This window comes from Myotis myotis, unplaced genomic scaffold, assembly GCF_014108235.1.
Source record: "Myotis myotis isolate mMyoMyo1 unplaced genomic scaffold, mMyoMyo1.p scaffold_m19_p_9, whole genome shotgun sequence".
Taxonomy (NCBI): domain Eukaryota; kingdom Metazoa; phylum Chordata; class Mammalia; order Chiroptera; family Vespertilionidae; genus Myotis; species Myotis myotis.
In genome coordinates this window covers 82,244,406-82,265,192 of record NW_023416401.1, presented here as the reverse complement: position 1 = coordinate 82,265,192, position 20,787 = coordinate 82,244,406, and the positions used below count along the sequence as shown (strand labels likewise).

Below are 20,787 nucleotides of genomic sequence, written 5' to 3'. Positions count from 1 at the left end.
GCTGCTCAGCCAGAAGCTCTGAGCTGGGCTCATGGCTGGCAAGCGCAGTGGCAGTGGCGGAAGCATCTCCTGCCTCCGCAGCAGTGCTAAGGATGTCCAACTGATGGCTTAGGCCTGCTCCCAAGACACCTCCTGAGGGCTCCTGGACTGCAAGAGGGCGCAGGCCAGGCTGAGGGACCACCCCTAGTGCAGGAATTTCATGCACCGGGACACTAGAATGTATATATATATATATATATATATATATATATATATATATACACACACACACACACACACACACACACAGACACACACACACATATTAGTGTCCCAGTGCATGGATTCGTGCACATTGAAAGGAAATTAACTAGAAGGTGGCCAGCAGGGCAGGATTGGGCGAGACAGGCTGGTGCCACAGCTCGAAGGGCATTTGCAGAGTGAGCAGGATCCCTCTGGCAGGTGGGGTCCCTTAGCCTGGCCTGCAGGGATTGGGCCGAAATTGGCTCTTCAACATCCCCCAAGGGGTCCCAGATTGTGAGAGGGTGGTTCTCAGGTGACACACCCTGGAATCGGGCTCCCTCCTCTCTGGTTCTGGGGTGCATCATCCAAGAACTGCCATTGCCAAGTCACCGCAGCTCAGCAGTTCCTGTGTTGAGCGTCTGCCCCCTGGTGGCCATTGCATGTCATAGCTACTGGTTGGATGGTTGCTTAGCCTTTTCTATATAAAACATTTGTAGACATGATGCACCTTATAAATATTTCAGTGGCATTTCCTAAAAAGAAAGACATTCTCGCCCTGACCGGTTTGGCTCAGTGGATAGAGTGACAGCCTGCGGACTGAAGGTTCCCAAGTTCCATTCCAGTCAAGGGCATGTACCTTGGTTGTGGGTACATCCCCAGTAGGGGATGTGCAGGAGGCAGCTGATCGATGTTTCTCTCTCATCGATGTTTCTAACTCTCTATCCCTCTCCCTTCCTCTCTGTAAAAAATCAATAAAATATATTTTAAAAAAGGAAAAAAAAGACATTCTCATACAAAACTATAGTACAATGATCAAAAAGGTTTTTATTGTGGATATGTACATATTCATATAGATATATCTATATGAATATATATAATTTGCCATTTGACCATTTAAAACTGTATAAATCAGTCGCATTGATTACATTGACAATATCAGGCAATCATCACCACTATTGTTTCCAAAATTTTTTCATCACCCCACACAGAAACTCTATACCCATTAAGTAATGTCTTCATTCTCCCCTCTCCCTAGTCCCTGGTAACTTCCAATTTACTTTGTGTCTCTTCAAATTTTCCATTTATAGACATTTCATGTAAGTAGAATGATACAATATTTGTACTTTCACGAAGGCTTCTTTCACATAGCATAATGTTTTTCAATGTTCATCCATGTGGTAACATATCAGAACATCATTCCTTTTAATGGATGAATAGTATTCCAGTGTATGGGTATACCACATTTTGTGTATCCATTCATCTGTTGATGGATACTTAGATTGTTTCCACCTTTTGGCTATTGTGAATAATGCTGCTATGAATATTGGTGCACAATGTTCTGTTCAAGCCCTCAAGTTTAATTATTTTGGGTAGATACCTAGGAGTAGAATTGCTAGGTCATATAGTAATTCTTAAATATATTTTTTAATTGATTTCAGAGAGAGGAAGGGGAAAGAAGAGAAAGATAGAAACATCAATGATGAAGGAGAATCATTGATTGGCTGCCTCCTGCACGCCTTCTACTGGGGGTTGAGCCTACACCCCGGGCATGTGCCTTGACCAGGAATTGAACCATGACCTCCTGGTTCATAGTTTGATGCTCAAACACTGACTACACTGGCTGGACTAAACCAGTGTCCTTGGTTTAGGGAAGATAGCATTTACTAGATGGCTGCAAACTGCTTGTTTAACTATCTGTCTCAGTTTCCCTATTCCACTTGTCCTGGCTTACTAGCTACCTCAACAGGGCTACTAAGTGCTATACTTGAACCCAGGTCTCCTGGCTGTAGGGTCATATCTGTCCCACTGTACCATGTCGTTGGGGACCTTAAATGCTGATTTCTTATTCACCATACTCTGTTGCCTCCCAGCACCAAACATCTGGTCTAGAGAGCAAGGGCTGTGATCACCATCTTTCTTGCTCCTAGACCTTCAGTGGCTCCCAGGTGCCCACAGGGACAAAGCAACTCTACCTGACACTTGAGATCCTCAGGGACTAGGCTGACATCCATCACCCCAATTCCCCAGCTCATCCTGTGCACTCATTTTTCTAACCAGATGAACTGCTTGTTCCTTATCCACCCTCAGTGCAGGGATCAGACCTGGCACCCAGGGCCACACAGCCCTGTTCATGTGCCTCTGGCAAACAGTATTCTATGTTTGGTATCAGGATGGGATCATGGTTTCTTTTCCCCTCCCACTAAAGCCTTTCAGTCTGTTACTATCATTATTAATTTTGATGTTTTAATTGTCCCAGATTTGACCAAAAGGAACTCCTCCAACCTGGCTTTTGTGTCCTTTTAACATGCCCCATTACTCTTTTAGCATATCCTTACTTCCTGTCTCAATAAGATGCTCCAATTGCAGGTACACCTTGCAATTTCCCTGCCTGAGCCCTGAGAATGTTATTTCTCCAAGGAGCCTTGGATCCTTTTAGTGGAGGGTGGTATTTAGAAAGCAAGATCTGGGTGATTGTTGCTCGAGGGGTGTCATTTCTTGTGGGCTCTCTCAGCAGGTGGAACTAGGAAGTGTATTTACACCTGGGGTTTGTGATTGAGAAGTTTCACTTAAAAATCTGTACTGCTCCTCTTCAGAAACCTAAACAATCTCATCACAATTAGTGGGGAAATTGGCAACCATCAGCTGGAGCATGGTAGGGGTTCAGTAATATAGATTTTCTCACTAGAATATTTATTGAAGACTCCCTGTAAGCCAGATATGATGACTATATTAATACTAATGGCTGGTACTACATATAGTATGAGACTATCCTTCTCTAGTAATGCCCACTTTATATGCTTGGAGACAGTCGAGTTTCAATTTCCAGGACTTTCTTTCGATTGCTTTCTTCCCTCCAGCTGGAAGGAAGGCTGGAGATCCTCACAAGTCCCACTCACTCAAAGCCCAGCTCAAATGCTACCTCCTCCAATTTGCCCTGTCAAAGGTCCCCTCTCCATTCTATAAGCTCTATACCCTTCTCATAACATTTACCACCTTTGATTTTGAATTATAGATTTTTAGTTCATCCTACTCCTAGTTTCTTGTCTTTCTGATAAGAAGGCTGTTCCTGTTGCTGGCTCCCCTTGAGGGCAGGAGCTGTATCTGTTTTGCTCAGTTATGCCCTTTAAACCGAACATCAATGAAAAATTCCATCAGGAATAAATACTGTTGAACCTCTTATTGCATGTGGGGCAGATAGTAGTAATAAAATTGTGAGCAAAACAGGTGTGGCTATCTCCTCATGGAGAAAACTGACTGCTGTGGGGGAGAGAAATTAAATCACACAATATTGCCCAAACCGGTTTGGCTCAGTGGATAGAGCATTGGCCTTTGGACTCAGGGGCCCCAGGTTCGATTCTGGTCAAGGGCATGTACCTTGGTTGCGGGCACATCCCCGGTGGTGAGTGTGCAGGAGGCAGCTGATCCGATGTTTCTCTCATTGATGTTTCTAACTTTCTATTCCTCTCCCTTCCTCTCTGTAAAAAAATCAATAAAATACATTTAAAAAAATCACATAATATGAATTTGTGGAATGACTAGAAAAACAAATGATCTACATTTGTATTGTTGTCCCGATATATACGCATCCTTAGAAAATATCTAGTCTTGGTTGATGTTTTGGTTTCCATTCCAGCGTAAGTCTTTTTCCTTCCACTGCATGCCTCACAGAGTTATGTAATCCTTTAAAAGTGATCCATAGTAATCATTGGTACAGATACACCATTCCCCTACTGATGGACATTTAGAATGTTTTTTTTATTTTTATTTTTGGAATGTTTAAAAATATATTTTTATTCATTTCAGAGAGAAACGGGGAGAGAGAGATAGAAATATCAATGATGACAGAGAATCATTGATCGGCTGCCTCCTGCACACCCCCTACTGGGGATTGAGCCCGCAACCTGGGCACATGCTCTGACTGGGGATCTAACTCTGACCTCCTGGTTCATAGGTTGATACTCCACCACTGAGCCACACTGTTTTTGCCTTACAGACAATGAAGTGACAGGTCTCTTGTGTATTTACACTTGTTTTTCTGGTAGGTGCCAGGAAATCGATTGCTTGGTCATTGGATTGCTTTCCTTTTTTGCCCTATACATGCCTGTATTGCTGGAATTCATGTGTTACTTTTGTGATTAAAAAACACCACCCCCCTATAAAACAGAAGTAGGTAGATTGTTCCTGTTGTTGGCTCTTAGGAAGCAGAGGTGCTTAATCATTGTCATATGACTGTTATATAACCTGCTAATCATTATGTAATAAAATCTATAAAAGATACTGTGATTCCACATCACCAAGCAAAGAAATCTCGGGCCTTCAACCTTGTCTAAAATATGAGAAACATGGCTCTCTTCAGTGACTTTGGGTCTTTTCTGATGTGAAATATCACCAAGTCTCAATGACCAAGGTTTCCTATTGGTAAAACCTTAAAAATCTGTTTCCCTTTTGACTGTCACAGAACCACAGAGCTGGAAGGGACTTATTAGCAGGCTCATGCAGTCTTACAACAGTTTCCAAAGGACAGTTTTGAGTTGTTGCAAAGTCAGAGAGTTTGGATGAAGCTGGAATTCCTGTAAACACTATCACCTTGCAGGTGATTAGAGAGGAGCTTAAACATTAGCTGATAAAAGCTGAAGTACATAAAGTCCTCGAGTGATGTTCAGAGAGCAACAGATATAGTAATCGCTGCTGCTTGAATAGCAGGTTGTTGGTTCTCCAAATGCTTCCCCATGTACTATGTCATTGACTCCTGAGACGAGCCCACTGGCTTTAGCTGGGGACACCAAGGCTGAGAGAGAATCCTACCATTAAGGAACAACTATTGGGCACCTCATGATCAGGCTTGTTCAGAGCTCAGGGAAAACAGATGTATAAGGAGCTCCAGGTCTTGTGGGGGAGTCAGGTTTAAAAATGTAATCCTCTGTGGCTAGGAGCTGAGATAAAATGATGAAAGACAGCCCAGCCCGAGTGGCTCAGGGGCTGAGAGTGGACCTATGAACCAGGAAGTCACAGTTTGATTCCCAGTAAGGGCACATGCCAGGGTTTTGGGCTCCATTCCCAGTTGGGGGTGTGCAGGAGGCAGCTGATCAATGATTCTCTCTCATCATCGATGTTTCTATCTCCCTCTTCTTCCTCTCTGAAATCAATAAAAAATATTTTAAAAAAATGATGACAGTGTTGTGGGGAACCAGAGGAAGGCTGGTCTTTGCCGGGAAAAATCAGGGAAAGCTTCCAGAAAGGCTGGGAGGACTGAGCTGGGGCTGGAAGCCAGAAAAACTAGGAAGGGATGAGGTGAGGGGAAGGACATTTACACGGTGGGAACAGCATATAGAGGCACAGAGGCCAGGAGGGTAGAAGAGCATGAGAAGTGCAGGGAGCCAAGAGCATGTTGGAGGAAGAGAACTTGGCATGGAATGGGCTCTAGTCTTTAATAAATGTCTGGGATAAGTTAGGGAGATAGAATGAATGTCTGGGATAAGTTAGGGAGATAGAATGAATGGTTCAGTTGCAAATATGCCCAACAGTCTTGAGTACGTACTAGAGATTCAGTGAGTGGTGAACCACAGAAATCGAGTCCTCGGGGAGCTTATGGGCAAGGTGGTGGGTGGGAGCAAAGACAAACCCATGAAATGAAGTAACAAGCCACCAATATCGATGCCAACGTAGCCCACGCCGCTACCACAGGTGCCTGTTGAAAAGTCAAAAAGCAAGGAGGCACTATCTTGGTTTTCCCCACTGCCGACTTCCATTTAAGGAAATTGAGGGCAGAGAGAGGTAATTTCTTTTAACTTAACCAGGTTTAAAAAGAAAATATATTTAGCTCTTTCTGCCAACTATTGTAATAAGCGGTTTCCATATATGAACTCAATGCTCACATGAATTCCCAGGAGACGGTACTATTACAACTCCATTTTACAGGTGAAAAAACTGAGGCGCGGGGAGGTTAAGCAACTTTCCCAAGGTCAGGCAGCTAGTAAGTGGCAAAGGCCAAGCTGGGAGGACAGCCTGTAGCATCAACCGTGCTCTCTAGGCTGGATTCAGTCTCCGCGATCCCGGCTTCTCTTGCTTCTTTAAGCCTGGGCTTCTCCGCCCGTAAAAAGGAAGCGAGGGATCCAGCTGTCAGACTCTGCCAGGGGCAGGCGAGAGCACAGCTCCGGGGTCATCTCCACGGAGGGCAAGTCCGGGAGGCGGAGGCCCAGGGTCGCTCAGTCTGGGCTAGCGGCTCGGACTCCACCGCCCGGCTCCTCACCGGTTCCCATGACAACTCGGCTAGCTGCCATCCAGGGGCGGACGGCGTGCGTCATTTCCGGATCCGTTTACTTCCGGGTCCAGGCCCCAGCCCGGGTCGTGCCTTTCAGTCTCTACAGTGAAATTCCGCCGCTTCTGTGCCCGCTCTTCTGCCTTCCGCTCCTTCCTCCTTCGCCCGTGGGCATCGGCTTTTCCCGGCCCAGCGCGCAGCCGCGGCCCGGCCTCCCTTCGGACCCGCCTCCGAGGAACGTCATTTCCTGGCCGATTGTTTCCGGGTCGCCGCTGGCACCGGGGTACAGGTCTCAAGCCCCTGCAGCCGCCCGGAGTGGCGAGAGCCCACCCGGCCTGGTCTGGCGGCGGCCGCGGCTCTTTCTCGCTTCCCTCGGCCGGGCGTCTTCGGGGGCAGTGGCGGGGTAAGTGCGGTGACCGCGACGGAAACAGCCTCTGGGGTTTTCCCAGGCGGAGGGAGCGTTCGTCTCGGCGTCCAGGGAGCGGAGTGCCCTCCCGCACGGCGGGAATGACGGGCGGGCCCGCCTTCTCCGCACCCCGGGGCCCAGCTTGTCTTCAGGATCCCTGCTCCCCCAGAGACTGCTCGGCAGACCCCTAGGACCAGACATGGGTGGCTCGGGGCAGTCAGGAGGAACACCCCCTCGTTGGCGTCTAACCGAGGAGGAGGACATCCCGCTTCCACCGTGAGGCCGTGACGGCGCAGTGGTCCTCAGCCCGATTTTTGGCGGTCGACCTGGGCTTGTACTCACTGTGTGACCTTGGACAAGTCACTGAGTCTTCTGAGCCTCAGTTGCCTAATTAATTAGTTAAATGGGACTGAGCTCGCCTGTTAGGACTGTACTGGGGATGAAATGAGCTAATGCTTGTGCAGCACCATCTCTGGCATACAGCAGGCGTCCCATAAATGATAGCTACTGTCAGTTCATTCACGGGCCCGTGGGGAGGCCCCGAGTTCGGGTCTAGGATTTTTTGTTGTTTGTTTTGTTTTGTTATCACTGACGTGGCCTTCCAAGGTTACCAGGCTGGGAATAGCCGCCGCCCGCTTCTGTCCCCTGCAGGGAGGGGACACTGCTTCCTCCAGAGCCCCTCGCAGAGGCAGCTGCCGCCAGGGAAGCCCGATGTCAGCACTGCCGGGGTTATTTTCAGAGGTTGGGGAGGCCTCTGTCTGTCTCTGATCTTCTCTGGAATCTGGTTGGGGTGTGGGGACCCTCTGTTCTTTAACAGCCAGCGGAAGCTGTCTAGGATATGCCCCCAGAGCCTCGGGCTTGGAAACGAGTGCAAAGGAGTGGGGTGAGGAGGTGACAGGGTTGAACTGCTCTGGCCTCACTGCTGCTGGGAGGCCGAGGGGCGTCCAAGCCCGCGGAAGCTAGACCAGGGATCTGTGAACCTGAGGACTGGGGCAGTACTGGGACCAAAATAGCTCCCGCTGTGCAGGGAGGGGGCGCCTTCCTATGCAGCTTGGGGAATGTTTCTGCTTGAATAGGCCAGCTGAGGAAAAGCCAAGCCAATCAATGCTTTGCTTCCCAGAATCATTTCAGTTCCATTCAGTGGGGTTTTAAACAGATTAAGTTTTCCTTTGTGATGTTTAAAAAATAATAATTAAAAAGCCGCCTCCTTCTATCTAGCTCTTCACTGATTTGCTTTTCATAAGAGGTCCAGGTTGTGCCCCTTTTGAAAAGCAAATCAGTGAAGTGCTGACCCAGCCTTTTGGCTCTGAGCACCCGCCTGACTTTGTTAGGGATGTTCAGTGCCTTTTTTTTTTTCCGCCAGACTGGCACATCTTGGCTTTCCAGTGCTTGGGTTGCCTGGAGAAATTAACAGCTTCTGTCACTGTGCTGTCTGGTCTGTAACCACACTGTTTTTGCAGTGAGCGTGTTTTCAGTTCTTGCAGAGTGTTGGAAATAAATTGCTGGTTCTATGCTCAGAAAAGACACCTGCTATGACCAGCTATAATGCAGCCTGTATTCTCAGAAAATGTAATCAGAACGGATGATGTCAGCTGCTTCACCACTGGCCAGAGACTGGCCAGTCTCTGGCCAGCCTCTTCCCTTGGCCCTTAAGCTTACATCATAGAGCTTCCAGCCCCATTGTGTGTGAGAAGATGAATTTTGCCACTACAGGAATTTTGGAACTCTGCTCTCCCTGCCATAGGGCCTTCTAGCTTAGCTGAGCCCTTTCAAGTAGAGCTGTCCAGCAGACCCAGCTGACAGCTTTGCTTAAAAGCAGTGCAGCTGAGAGCTTGAGCCAGGATTTTGGCATCCGAGGAAGGTTCAGATCTCAGATCCACTTCTTAGGTAGCCTTGTGACTTAGGACAAGTGACTTGGCTTCTCTGAGCCTCAGTTTCCTCTTTAACCTTGGGGCTGTCCTGTGGATTTCATTGAATTACACTGAGCTTCAGCAGAAGGCCCTTATATACTAATCACTTGGTGAATGGTATTAATTTTAACAATAAATAAGACAAATGGGAAAAAAGCACAGGCGCCAGGATTGGCCAACTCCAATTCAAATTGCAGCTTTGATTTGAAGCTCTGTTGGGCAGATTATTTAGTGACTTGGTTTCCTCATAGCATTATTACATGGTTTAGACAGGATGATGGAGTTGAAGCAGAAAGCCCAATGCTTAGCACATAGGACCTCAATAATTGTTCGTTTCCTTCTCTCCTTTCCTTAATTATCTTTTAGCATTCATTTTCTTTCACCGTTTTTTTCACTACCTAGGTTGGTACAAGATTCTTCTTAGATGGGTTCTCATCCTTGACTTTAGGATTTTGAACACCAACTAGGCTGTTTGGATCCCTTCTCCTTGCTTATTGTTTGCTAGCAACAAGCAAGGGTGTGGATGTGGTGTGATTACAGAGCAGCAGACGCAGAGCTTGAGGGTGGCTGACTTTGTAAAAAGAATAAAAATAAGAGCTCCAGCTGGTTTGGCTCAGTGGATAGAGCGTCGGCCTGCGGACTGAAGGGTCCTGGGCTCAGTTCCGGTCAAGGACATATGCCTGGGTTGTGGGCTCGATCTCCAGTGGGGGGCGTGCAGGAGGCAGCTGATCAATGATTCTCTCATCATTGATGTTTCTATCTCCCCTCCTCTCTGAAATCAATAAAAATATTAAAAAAAATAAAATAAAAATAAGAAATCATCTTCTAAGGCAGTGGTTCTCAACCTGTGGGTCGCGACCCCTTTGGGGGTCAAACGACCCTTTCACAGGGATCGCCTAAGACCATCGGAAAACACATATACAATTACATATTGTTTTTGTGATTAATCACTATGCTTTAATTATGTTCAATTTGTAACAATGAAAATACATCTTGCATATCATATATTTACATTACGATTCATAACAGTAGCAAAATTACAGTTATGAAGTAGCAACGAAAATAATTTTATGGTTGGGGGTCACTACAACATGCGGAACTGTATTAAAGGGTCGCGGCATTAGGAAGGTTGAGAACCACTGTTCTAAGGGCTCAAGGCTGACTCTTCTTGAATGAAAACTCACAGCAGTGTTTAGGAGGCTAAATGTCCCTCTGTTTAAATTGTTCTCAGGTACCAACAAGCAGTCCTTGGGGCCGGAGGCAGGATGGAAGCTTTCCTTAGATAAATAAAAAGTGATAAATGCATGTGGGTTTCTATTAGCAAGGACAGTGATGTCTTCTCTCAGGTTGCAATACAATTTTGTTTTCCAAGAGAACATACATAGTTTGATACTAGACAGTAAAGTCTTTCAACTAGAATTGAGGGCAGGACTATATCTTCTCAACTCTGTCCCTTATTGTTCCTACCACCTGGTATCCGCCCACACTGCCTCCAGCCCAGTGCCTGGCTCGAGGTAGGTGCTTCGTAAATCCTTGATGAACTCAGGAATCGTGGGGTGATGGGAGCACCACAGGCTCCAAGTCAGAAGGTCAGGCTTGGATCCTTGGGTCCACCGTTTTCTAACCCGGAGCTACTTAGGACGCAGAGCATGTCCTGTCCCGGAGCCTCTGCTCCTCTCTCCAGCCGATCGCCAGGATTCTTGGGCGAGCTAAAGAAGCTAAAGGGTGGCATCATGATTGCTTACATCCTTTGCATCATTCATTTAACCTGTTTCATCAAACACTCAGTGTCAGGCCCTGGGTTAGGCAACATGGTGAGCAAAACAGATGTGGTCCTTTGCCTTCGTGGAGTTTACTGGGTAATGGGGGGAGACAAAGAGAGGAAGTTAGTAAGTGAATAAATACGGTGATGATTTCAGATGGTGATTATCCCAGGATGAGTGGATAAAGAACTGGGAAGGTGGGAGTTACTGAGCTGGGGTTGTCAGGGACGGCTGCTATTTGAGCTGAAGCCTGAATGAGAGAGCCAGCTATGGGAAGAGTCAGAGGAAGAAGATGCAAAAGGAACATGTGCCACGGTCCTGAGATAGAAAGGAGCATGTTGTATTTGAGGAGCAGACAGGTCATGTGCGTGGAACTTGAGGGAAGGGAAAGACTGCCATGTAGAGCCTTTGACCTTGGTCAGGAGGTCAAATGCCATTTCCCACTGCTAGGAGCCTCCTTCACTCAGACAGCAGGTATTTCTAAAGCACAGGCCCTGCTCCCTGCACCCATGGTGTTGTGATCAGGAAAGGAAGGACAGGTGAGTGTGAAAATGCATATCCTGTGAGATTTGTCCCACTCTGATCTTATCTTCCTGAGAAAGCTTGGCATCTTGGGAGGTATAGCACCTTCAGACACAGGAATGGCTGCTTGTCTGTCAAGGACTTCTTTTAAGCCAGCATACTGATTGCATACAATCCTCCCACCAACTCTGGACTCTGGGTACTATTATCAACCCCTTTTTTCAGATGAGATAACTGAAGCCCAGAGAGGTTGAGTATTTTGCCAAAGTAACCTAGAAAAGCAGACCCAGGATTCACACCCAGGAAGCCTTCCTTCGGAATCTGTTTGTCACCCCTGTGCCATGTTGCCCGCCCCTGGCCCTGGCAATATCCTTCAATAAATCCAATTTGCTCCCAGCATTGTGGCATGAAGAATATTGCTGGATCTGTAAATGTGCTACTAACGGGTGGCCAAGCAGACAGCAAGAGCATATAAATTGTGTGTATCTCAGCTCAGAACATTCTATCCTCTCCCAGCAGAACTGTAAACTGCTCTTAAGGTAAAGGGGAATGCGGGCCATCACAGGCAGATATAAGCACTCTCCAGGGTCCAGCAGCCAGCGTGGTCTCTTTTTAAAATTGCAAATAGGATCATGTCCCACTTCCCATTGCTTTGAACTCTTCAGGCAGGTGCTTCACATGGCTCTTGGAATAAAGATAAAATTCTTAACGTGCCTTTTGAGGCCTTGGGGAATGGGATGCTGCATTTGCCTGCAGCTTCATCTCCCCTTCTCTCACTGCTGCAGCCGCACTGTAGGCGTCCTTCTGTTCATAGCCAAGCTCTTTCCTTCCTGCCTCAGGAAAGCAGGGTGTGGTGTTACAGGCATGGACTTTGGAACCAGACTGCCAGGTCTCTCATCTCAGATCTGTTTCTGAATAGTTTTTAACTTTCAACAAGTTTCTTAGTGTCACAAAGTCTTGGTTTTTACATCTGTAAGATGGGGATAACAGTAGTATCTATCTCTGAGGGTTGTTTGAGAAGGCAGAATGTGTTAGTACAGGTAGGTCCCTGGGACGCAGTAAACACTGATAGTGTTAGCTCAGGGCCTTTCTCCCTTCCGACACCTCTGCTGTGACACCCTTCGTCCACCTCTTTGCCTGGCACACTCCTCATCTTTTGTGTCTGTCACGGCCTCAGGAGGATTTTTTAACACTACTCCTCCCACAAAACCAGGTTATGTGCCCCTAATACTTTTCATTTATGACTCACCTAGGAGCATGCAGTACGTGTTCAGTAAATGTGCTGAATGAATGAGCAAAATGGGGCCCAGGACTGGTGGTGCCCACTGTACCTTGGGCCAGTTCTGTGTTTTGTTTTGCCACAGCTGATATGTGGACCATTGCAAGGGATGACCTGCTTCTCGTTCTTCCCCTTCCAGAACACTCCGCTGGTCCAGGTGGGCAACATGTTAGTGCTTCTAGCCATGTCCCTGCCTCTAACCCAGAGGCCATGGAGGAGATAAGGTAGCCCCTCATCCCTGGATCTAATGGGGAAGCCCAGTTCAATGGATACAAAATATAAGGATGACTTATTTCGGAAGTATGTGCAGTTCCATGAGGGCAAAGTGGACGCCACCCCCAGCAAGCAGCGGCCTGGCAATGATGAGTACCTGCGGGTGGCAGCCTCGACCTTGCTCAGTCTGCACAAGGTGGATCCCTTTTATCGATTCCGGCTGATCCAGTTCTATGAGGTGGTGGAGAGCTCCTTGCGTGCGCTGAGCTCCTCCAGCCTGCGGGCTTTGCACTGCGCCTTCAGTGTGCTGGAAACGGTGGGTGTCAACCTCTTTCTCTACCCATGGAAGAAGGAATTCAGAAGCATTAAGGTAAGGTCTAAGGTAGGGCCCTCCACACTGGTCTCCCTTCTGCTTTCTTGTCCCTTCCAGTCCGTCTTGCGAGGGCTTGTGCCAGTTTGATCACATTCCTCCTCTGCTTGCAGACTCTCCCATGTTTCCCACCGCCTTTGAGATAACAACCAGAATTACCCCCATGGCTTCTCACCTTGTCTGTCTGTTAAATGTCATCTCTTAACTGGGTCCCCACCTCTGGCAGCTCACATCTGCTGCTGGGAGGTTAGAAAGACAGGCAGCACCCAGGTTGTGTGGAACCTTGAGGCCCAGGGCAGAGGGCCTGGATTTGTCCTAAGGGGATTGAAAAGTAAGGCGGCTCCATGATTAGTTTTCATTTGAAGAGAATCCTCTGGCTGGTGTATGAGCAGTAGACTGTATGGGCAAGAGTGGGGCAGGGAGACCAGTTAGAGGCTGCTGTAGAGGACCAGTAGTAACAGAGGAATGAGGAGGAGGAATCTGGGAGAGAATTCTGAATCATTCTGAAGGCAGTGATGGCTCAGGAGGGTTTTCACTAAGTCAGGGTCTTAAGTCTGACCTAGAGGGTGGGGCAAGAGTAGGTTTACAGTTTGTGAGGACGTGAAACACAAGTTTTTTCTGGTATTATTATTTATTATTTTCCACATGAACAATTTAAAACCTACTTTTGCTCCACCTGTATTCTTCAGACCTTTTAGAAATGCCAGAAAGGAATATTCTCATTGCTCATCTGGCCCTGCTTCTGATCCTCGTTCCTCACTGAGTTTGCCCTGCTCCTTACAGGGAGTAGGGCTGTGGTGCCGAGTAGAAAGCTAATTGAAGGCTTTGTCCCCTGTGCTTAAGATAGGAGTGGTGCACCATTTCCCTCACACCAGGGCGCTGAGCTGTTGGTAAGCATTAGCCTCTGCCTCCTGTAGTGAGAAGCTATTGGGATCACTCCCTTCCCTTCTGTGGTTTCCTGCTTCCAGTTCAGACTAGGATGTGCTGCGCTTTGAGGCAGTCTCCCTTGTGTGTCAGAGAGAAAGTCCCTCCTCTTTGTCCTCCTTCCTTCCAGACCTACACGGGCCCCTTCGTTTATTATGTCAAGTCCACGTTACTGGAAGAGGACATCCGAACCATCCTGAACTACATGGGCTACGTGCCTGAGTTGGGGACTGTGTACAAGCTCACAGAATTGGTGGAGACCCTGCAGGTGAAGATGGTCTCCTTTGAGCTCTTTCTGGCCAAGGTGGAGTGTGAGCAGATGTTGGAAATCCACTCCCAAGTCAAGGACAAAGGCTACTCCGAGCTGGATGTGGTAAATGAGCGCAAGAGCAGTGCAGAGGATGTGCGGGGCTGCTCCAACGCCCTGCGGCGGCGGGCTGAGGCCCGGGAGCACCTGCCTGCTTCAGTGGCTCGAGTGGCACTCCAGAAGTCGGCCAGCGAGCGGGGGGCCAAGGACTACTACAAGCCGCGTGTGACCAAACTCTCGAGGTCAGTGGATGCCTACGACAGCTACTGGGAGAGTCAGAGCCGGAAGCCGCCCCTGAAGACCTCGTTGAGCCTGCGGAAGGAGCCTGTAGCGGCAGAGGTAGGGGATGACCTCAAGGATGAGATCATCCGTCCATCCCCCTCGCTCCTGACCATGTCCAGCTCCCCCCATGGCAGTCCTGATGACCTTCCATCCTCCTCCCCCAGCAATGGCCTTGGCCTGCTGCGTGGCACGTACTTCTCTGCTCAGGATGACGTGGATCTCTACACAGACTCAGAACCTAGGGCTGCATACCGGAGGCAGGATGCCCTGCGACCAGATGTGTGGCTGGTCAGAAATGATGCCCACCCTCTCTACCATAAGCACTCGCCCCCCACCAAAGAGTCCGCCCTATCCAAGTGCCAAAACTGCGGCCTGTCCTGTAGCTCCTCCCTCTGCCAGCGCTGTGGCAGCCTGCTCCCCTGTCCCCCAGCCTCCAAGCCCAGCACCTTCCCCAGCAAGTCCTCCACCCATGACAGCCTGGCCCATGGGTCATCTCTGAGGGAGAAGTATGCGGGCCAGACTCAGCTGGTGCACCTCCACTCAAAATCCAAGTCCTCCACCACAGCCACCTCCCGCTGTGGCTTCTGTAATCGCCCAGGTGCCACCAACACCTGCACTCAATGTTCAAAAGTTTCCTGTGATGCCTGCCTCAGCGCCTACCATTATGACCCCTGCTGCAAGAAGAGTGAGCTGCACAAGTTCATGCCCAACAACCAGCTGAACTACAAGTCCACCCAGTTCTCCCATCTCGTGTATAGATAAACTGGGCCTTGCACCTCCCTGCTACAAGGGCTACACCACTGATCTTTCTGGTTTCATGGGGAAGATGTGTTCATGCATTGATCTGGGAAGCAGAGAACCGCACTTGACCATGTAGGTGCCGGGGATATGGGTCAGCTGCACCATGTAGGAGTTCACTTAGTGACTAACACATTTCAGCTGATGGCTGCTTTGTTGCCTGACAAGGGAGAGGGTGGCACTTCCATTTAGATTCATTTTTCTAATCTCTTCCCCCCCCCTTTTTTTTTTTTTTAAAAAAAAGAGGATTTCTATCCCAGGGACTCTTGCCACATCTACCCTTCCCACCACAAAGCCAACTTGGACTGGGAAGGGCCCTCCAGGTCACTTCCTGGAATGGTGAGCTAGAGGCCTGTTGGCTTGTGAAATGAGCCCTCCTGCCACACTGGGCCTCTTTCAATGGCTCATCCCCTTTGCCACTCCCTCCCCAAATACAGTATTAGCTGAATGTCATCCTGTGGCCACCACAACTCAGTTCAGCCCATGGCGTTTGTGAACTTTGCTCCAACACATTGAAGTGTGGACCTTCAACAGCAGGACTGACTCACCCTTTCTGTTGTTTGCACATGCCCCTCTTACTGTACTGTAAATAGGTAATTTTGGAAGTTTATTTTTAAATAAATAATCAACTTGCTGTGCGTTTCAAAGTGGTTAAAATATTATGTAGCTATTTATAAAAATGCCCGGGTTCTTTAGTCTTCCAAGGGAGTGTCTCATGCCCTTCTGTGATGTGTCCTCCACTCACTGCAGTGAAGGTAGAGCAGAGAGTGTGGGGGCAGATGAGGCACAGAGACAGTATCCCTGAGTCGTCAGTGGAGAACCACTGTCTTCCCTACAATAAATCTCTATACACCTACCTCCAGTGTGCACTTCGGGGGTTAGGGCGGGCCAGGAGGTCGGTGTACCTGCAGACTGTGATAACCTAGTGACGAGTCAGGAACCTCACCTGCGGATCTACAGCCTGGTCTTTGCCACTTGCCGAGTGTGAACCTTGCACTCCAAACTTCTTCAGTCTTGCTTCAGAAGGAAACTCATTTGGGATTCCCTTCACCCCTCCATCTCAGTCCTCTTCTCTTCATCTGTTTCCAGGACTCTGCAACATTTGCGATCTTTTTGCACTAAAAGTGGGCAGGCGTTGACGTGCACCCATCAGACAGGTGTCTCCGGAGATTCTCAGCTGAGCCTAAGCACTTCCAAACCCGAAGGCCCCTTAAACTCCTCATGTGAATCACTGACCCCTGGATGTTCCTTTTGGGGTGCAGAGCAGGAGTGGGGCAAGAGTTTGAAAATAAAACTGGTTCCTTGTGAAATAATAATATATTCTAGCCATAAATGTTTGTGATGTACAGAATGTTATAGGAATTTACATTCAGCGGGTTTTCTGGTGGAAGGAGGTATTCAGCTCTTGAACAAATTTAAATCTGGCTGAATCCTGAGGCCACTGTGAATTTGCTGGTGTTCTTCCAACTCAGTTGAGTGATTTTAAGGTTTTTCAAATCTTCTATGGCTTTTTTATATATCTAGTAGATCAGATGTAGATATTCAATGTGTATGTAAAGCTGAATTTCAACCAACTTTATTACTAAGACCACCCCTTTCTGGGGCATTCATCTTTGATGTTCTTCCTTTCCACATTTCAGAAGGGTTAATGCCTGTCCCACTCCTGAGAGCTCTAGTTTTCCATTTCCAGATCACTCCAGCACTACAGTAACTTAACCAGCCGTGATGCCACGTAACTTATGCAGTGGACAAAAGCAGGAATGGCTAGCTTGTTCTCAGAGAGAAAGTCCAGTGTTTGTACCATCACGGAAATACTGTGTTCGTGGACTGGAACAGGAACTGCTCTGACCATGCTCCTCCTTGGTGTGTGTCTTACTGTATGAAGTTGCTGTGAGTGAGAAAGTTAAATATATGCTAATTTAAAAATGCAGATGTTTTGCATTTGATTTCTACCAAGAGTTGAAATGTTGAGAGATGATTTAAAAAAAATAATAAAGTGTCTTCCATTATTAAATAAAGTGTTTTGTGGTTTTATGTCGCCCTTCCCTGCTGCTTTGAAGTTTGAATTGCTCGGTTTTCCCCCCTCAAGCTATATTTAGTTCTTTAATAACATTTTCTTCTTCATGAAACTGACAAATAATAAGAGCCAGCATTTGAGTGCTTATACTGTGAGCTAGGCACTTTATATGCTGAGACTTTACATGCTAGATCTTATATAAGCCTCAACACTCCTGTAAGATTACAGATGGGGAAACAGGTATACAGAGTTCAGTCATGTTGCCCAGGAGAAATTACTGTTGGTGGTGACTGACAGGCATTAAATAACATTTGAAGGATGTAATGAAAAAAATTAATTGCATTTTTAATTCTTTCGATCCATTTAAATGCCTCAAGGAGGAAGTCAGTTTAATGCTAGCTTGTCTTTAACAAAGAGAAAGCAGGTGTCAGGCTCAGAGCCTTTGGCAGAATCTTAGCTAGGCTTTCAGTTACCTTCTTTTTAGTATAGGCGTACTGGTTTTCCATCTACAGCAATGATAGGAGATTCCTTTAAAAATAAATTTAAGGTGTTTTTTTAAAAAAATGGTTGACTCAAAAGCAAAATATATGGCAAAAATCTTAAGGATGGTATAAGAGCAGTGGTTATTTGGGATGTCCTGTGCCCATGATGTTGAATCCACTGCTGGGTTGGCCCCACACAGTGGCTCAGCTGCAGGGGAAGAGACTGATCAGGTTTCTCCATCTCAGGCACTGGGTGAACAAATATCCAGGCCTGGAGCCGTATCAGAGGCCCAGGTGCTGGTTTGGTTTTTTTTGTTTTTTTGTTTTGTTTTTAATATATTTTATTGATTTTTTACAGAGAGGAAGGGAGAGGGATAGCGAGCCAGAAACATCGATGAGAGAGAAACATCGATTCAGCTGCCTCTTGCACGCCCCCTACTGGGGATGTGCCCGCAACCCAGGTACATGCCCTTGACCGGAATCGAACCTGGGACCCTTGAGTCCGAAGGCCGACGCTCTATCCACTGAGCCAAACCAGCTAGGGCTGGTTTGGTTTTAACGATAGCATAGGAAATGGCTCCCACCATCCTGGCTGCCAGGAGCAGCAGCTCCTAGAGGTGAACACCCAGCCTGGGAGAGCAAAGGAAGCCACACACTCGCTGCTGCATCCAAAGCGGAGAGGAGACTTCAAGCAGATTGCTTAATTTGTATATGTAAATGACAGCATATTTAAACATCATCAGGCCCACCAGATGTCCATTAGCTCAGCTGCCAGCTCCGAGCACCCATCTGTGGCACCCACATGCCTGTACCAGTGTCAGAGGGATGAGAGCTGCAGCAAATTGAACCCTGATCTCCATTCACTCTTTCTCCCTTGATAATGGAAGCCCTGATTTTCAGACATAGCCATCCAGAATAAAAATGGCCTTTTCCAGCCTCTCCTGCAGCCAGGCATGGCCATATAACTGACTGGTCCCTGGGATACAAAAGTGCTTTGTGTGGCTTCTAAGATGTCCTTCCCACCCTGCTCCTCCTCCCTGGTTGGAGAGGCCGTGGTGCTGGTTGGAATGGGGCAGCCACATGAAACTCAGGTGGAAGCCAAATGAACAGAGGGTGGGACAGTAGCTGGAAGGGTTGGGTCCCGGATGCTGTTATCTTTCTTAAATCACATTTTTCCCACTTGCTCTTTTAAAAAAAGCTTTTAATTTACCAAAGAAGTATAATGAACTTCCATGTGCATTGAACTCAGCTTTAGTGGTTCAACAATTTCCAAGTTGTGGCCAACCTGATTTCCTCCCTATCTGACCATCCACATCCCCAACCCTGAATTCCTTTGAAGCAAATTCCAGACATCTATTTCACTTGTGACGATTCCAGTATGTGTATCTAAAAGATAAGGACTTTTAAAATGCAGTACCATTATATCTAAAATTTTATAGCAAGTCCTTTATAGTGACGAATATCCAGTCACTGTCCGCATGTCTAGTGTCTTATAAATCGATACTTTAAAAACAGTTTGGCCTGGCCGGCATGGCTTAGTGTTTGAGCATCCACTGTGAACCAGGAGGTTACCATTCCATTCCTAGTCGTCAGGGCATTTGACCAGGTTGCGGGCTCGGTCCCCAGTGTGGGGCATGCAGGAGGCAGCTGATGAATGATTCTCTCTCATCATTGATGTTTCCTATCTGTCTCTCCCTCTCCCTTCCTCTCTAAAATTAATAAAAATATATTAAAAAATAAAAGTAAAAAAATTTGTATCAGGGTCCAAATAAGGTCTCTACATTGCAATTGGTGGATAGCTCTTGATTTCAGATTGGAAGGGAGAGGGAGAGAGAGATAGAAACATCAATGATGAGTATCATTGATTGGCTACCTCCTGCACGCCCCGCACCGGGGGTCGAGCCCACAAGCTTGAGCATGTGCCCTTGACCAGAATCGAACCTGGGACCCTTTAGTCCGCAGCTCTATCCACTGAGCCAAACCAGCTAGGGCTGGTGGATAGCTCTTTAAATCACACTACTCTAAAATGTCCCTATAGAGCAGCGGTTCTCAACCTGTGGGTTGCGACCCCCTTGGGGGTCGAACGACCCTTTCACAGGAGTTGCCTAAGACCATTGGAAAACATATATAATTACATATTGTTTTTGTGATTAATCACTATGCTTTATGTTCAATTTGTAACAATGAAAATACATCCTGCATATCAGATATTTACATTACGATTCATAACAGTAGCAAAATTACAGTTATGAAGTAGCAATGAAAATAATTTTATGGTTGGGGGTCACCACAACATGAGGAACTGCATTAAAGGATTGCGGCATTAGGAAGGTTGAGAACCACTGCTATAGAGTATAAGGGCCCCATTTTTCTCTTCTTAAAATGTATTTGTTGAAGAAACCAGAGTCCTTAGAGTTTGCCAGAGTCTACATTTTGCTTATTGCAGCCCCTGCTGCTCCTGTGTTCTCTCAATTTCCTGAAAATTGGTAGTTGGCTCTTGTTTTTTTCCAATTCCTTACTGATTACAACAGTAGAAAAATAAACATTTCTTATGAGTCAGGGCTGATGCTTCATAAATAAGGGGTGAGAGGAAACAACTTAAGGCCTGGGTGGGACTTATTGCATAAATAAGGTCTGGGCCCCCGACAGGCTGGGGGGTGGGTCCAGGTTCTCAGATGGGCAGGTCTTCACCGGCAACACATTTAGGTGCCATGTGAGGAGACAGAGGAGGTTGAAGATGACAGAGGCCTCAAGGCAGTCTTGGGACTCCTTCTTTGGGGCCTTCTAGAGACAAAGTCAGTGGCAGAGATCGTCCCAGGGGTTGGGGCCTGCTCTAGGCTGAGCCAAGAAACAAACCTGGAGCTCAGAGTGGCTGTGGCATAGCCTGCGAAGAGGTTGGTCCAGGACACCCCCAGGGACAAGTCAGCCTTAGTTCCCAAGGACCTTCCACAGCAAGTCTAGCCCCCAGGCCACGAGTGCTCCCACATCTGCAGCTGCCTCAGGTCCTTGGTTCTGGGGAAGAGGCGAGAGCTG

The 20,787-nt window shown here is 47.4% G+C and overlaps 1 protein-coding gene across 1 annotated transcript; it reads left to right on the top strand.

Moving 5' to 3' along the window:
• The first annotated feature begins 6,616 nt into the window (after positions 1-6,616).
• SPATA2 (spermatogenesis associated 2) lies at positions 6,617-17,269 on the top strand. Its single transcript, XM_036322525.1, has 3 exons — positions 6,617-6,884; positions 12,501-12,944; positions 13,999-17,269. Exons 2-3 carry the CDS (start codon positions 12,609-12,611, stop codon positions 15,217-15,219), a joined length of 1,557 nt encoding a protein of 518 aa, XP_036178418.1. The 5' UTR covers positions 6,617-6,884; positions 12,501-12,608; the 3' UTR covers positions 15,220-17,269.
• The last annotated feature ends 3,518 nt before the right edge of the window (positions 17,270-20,787 follow it).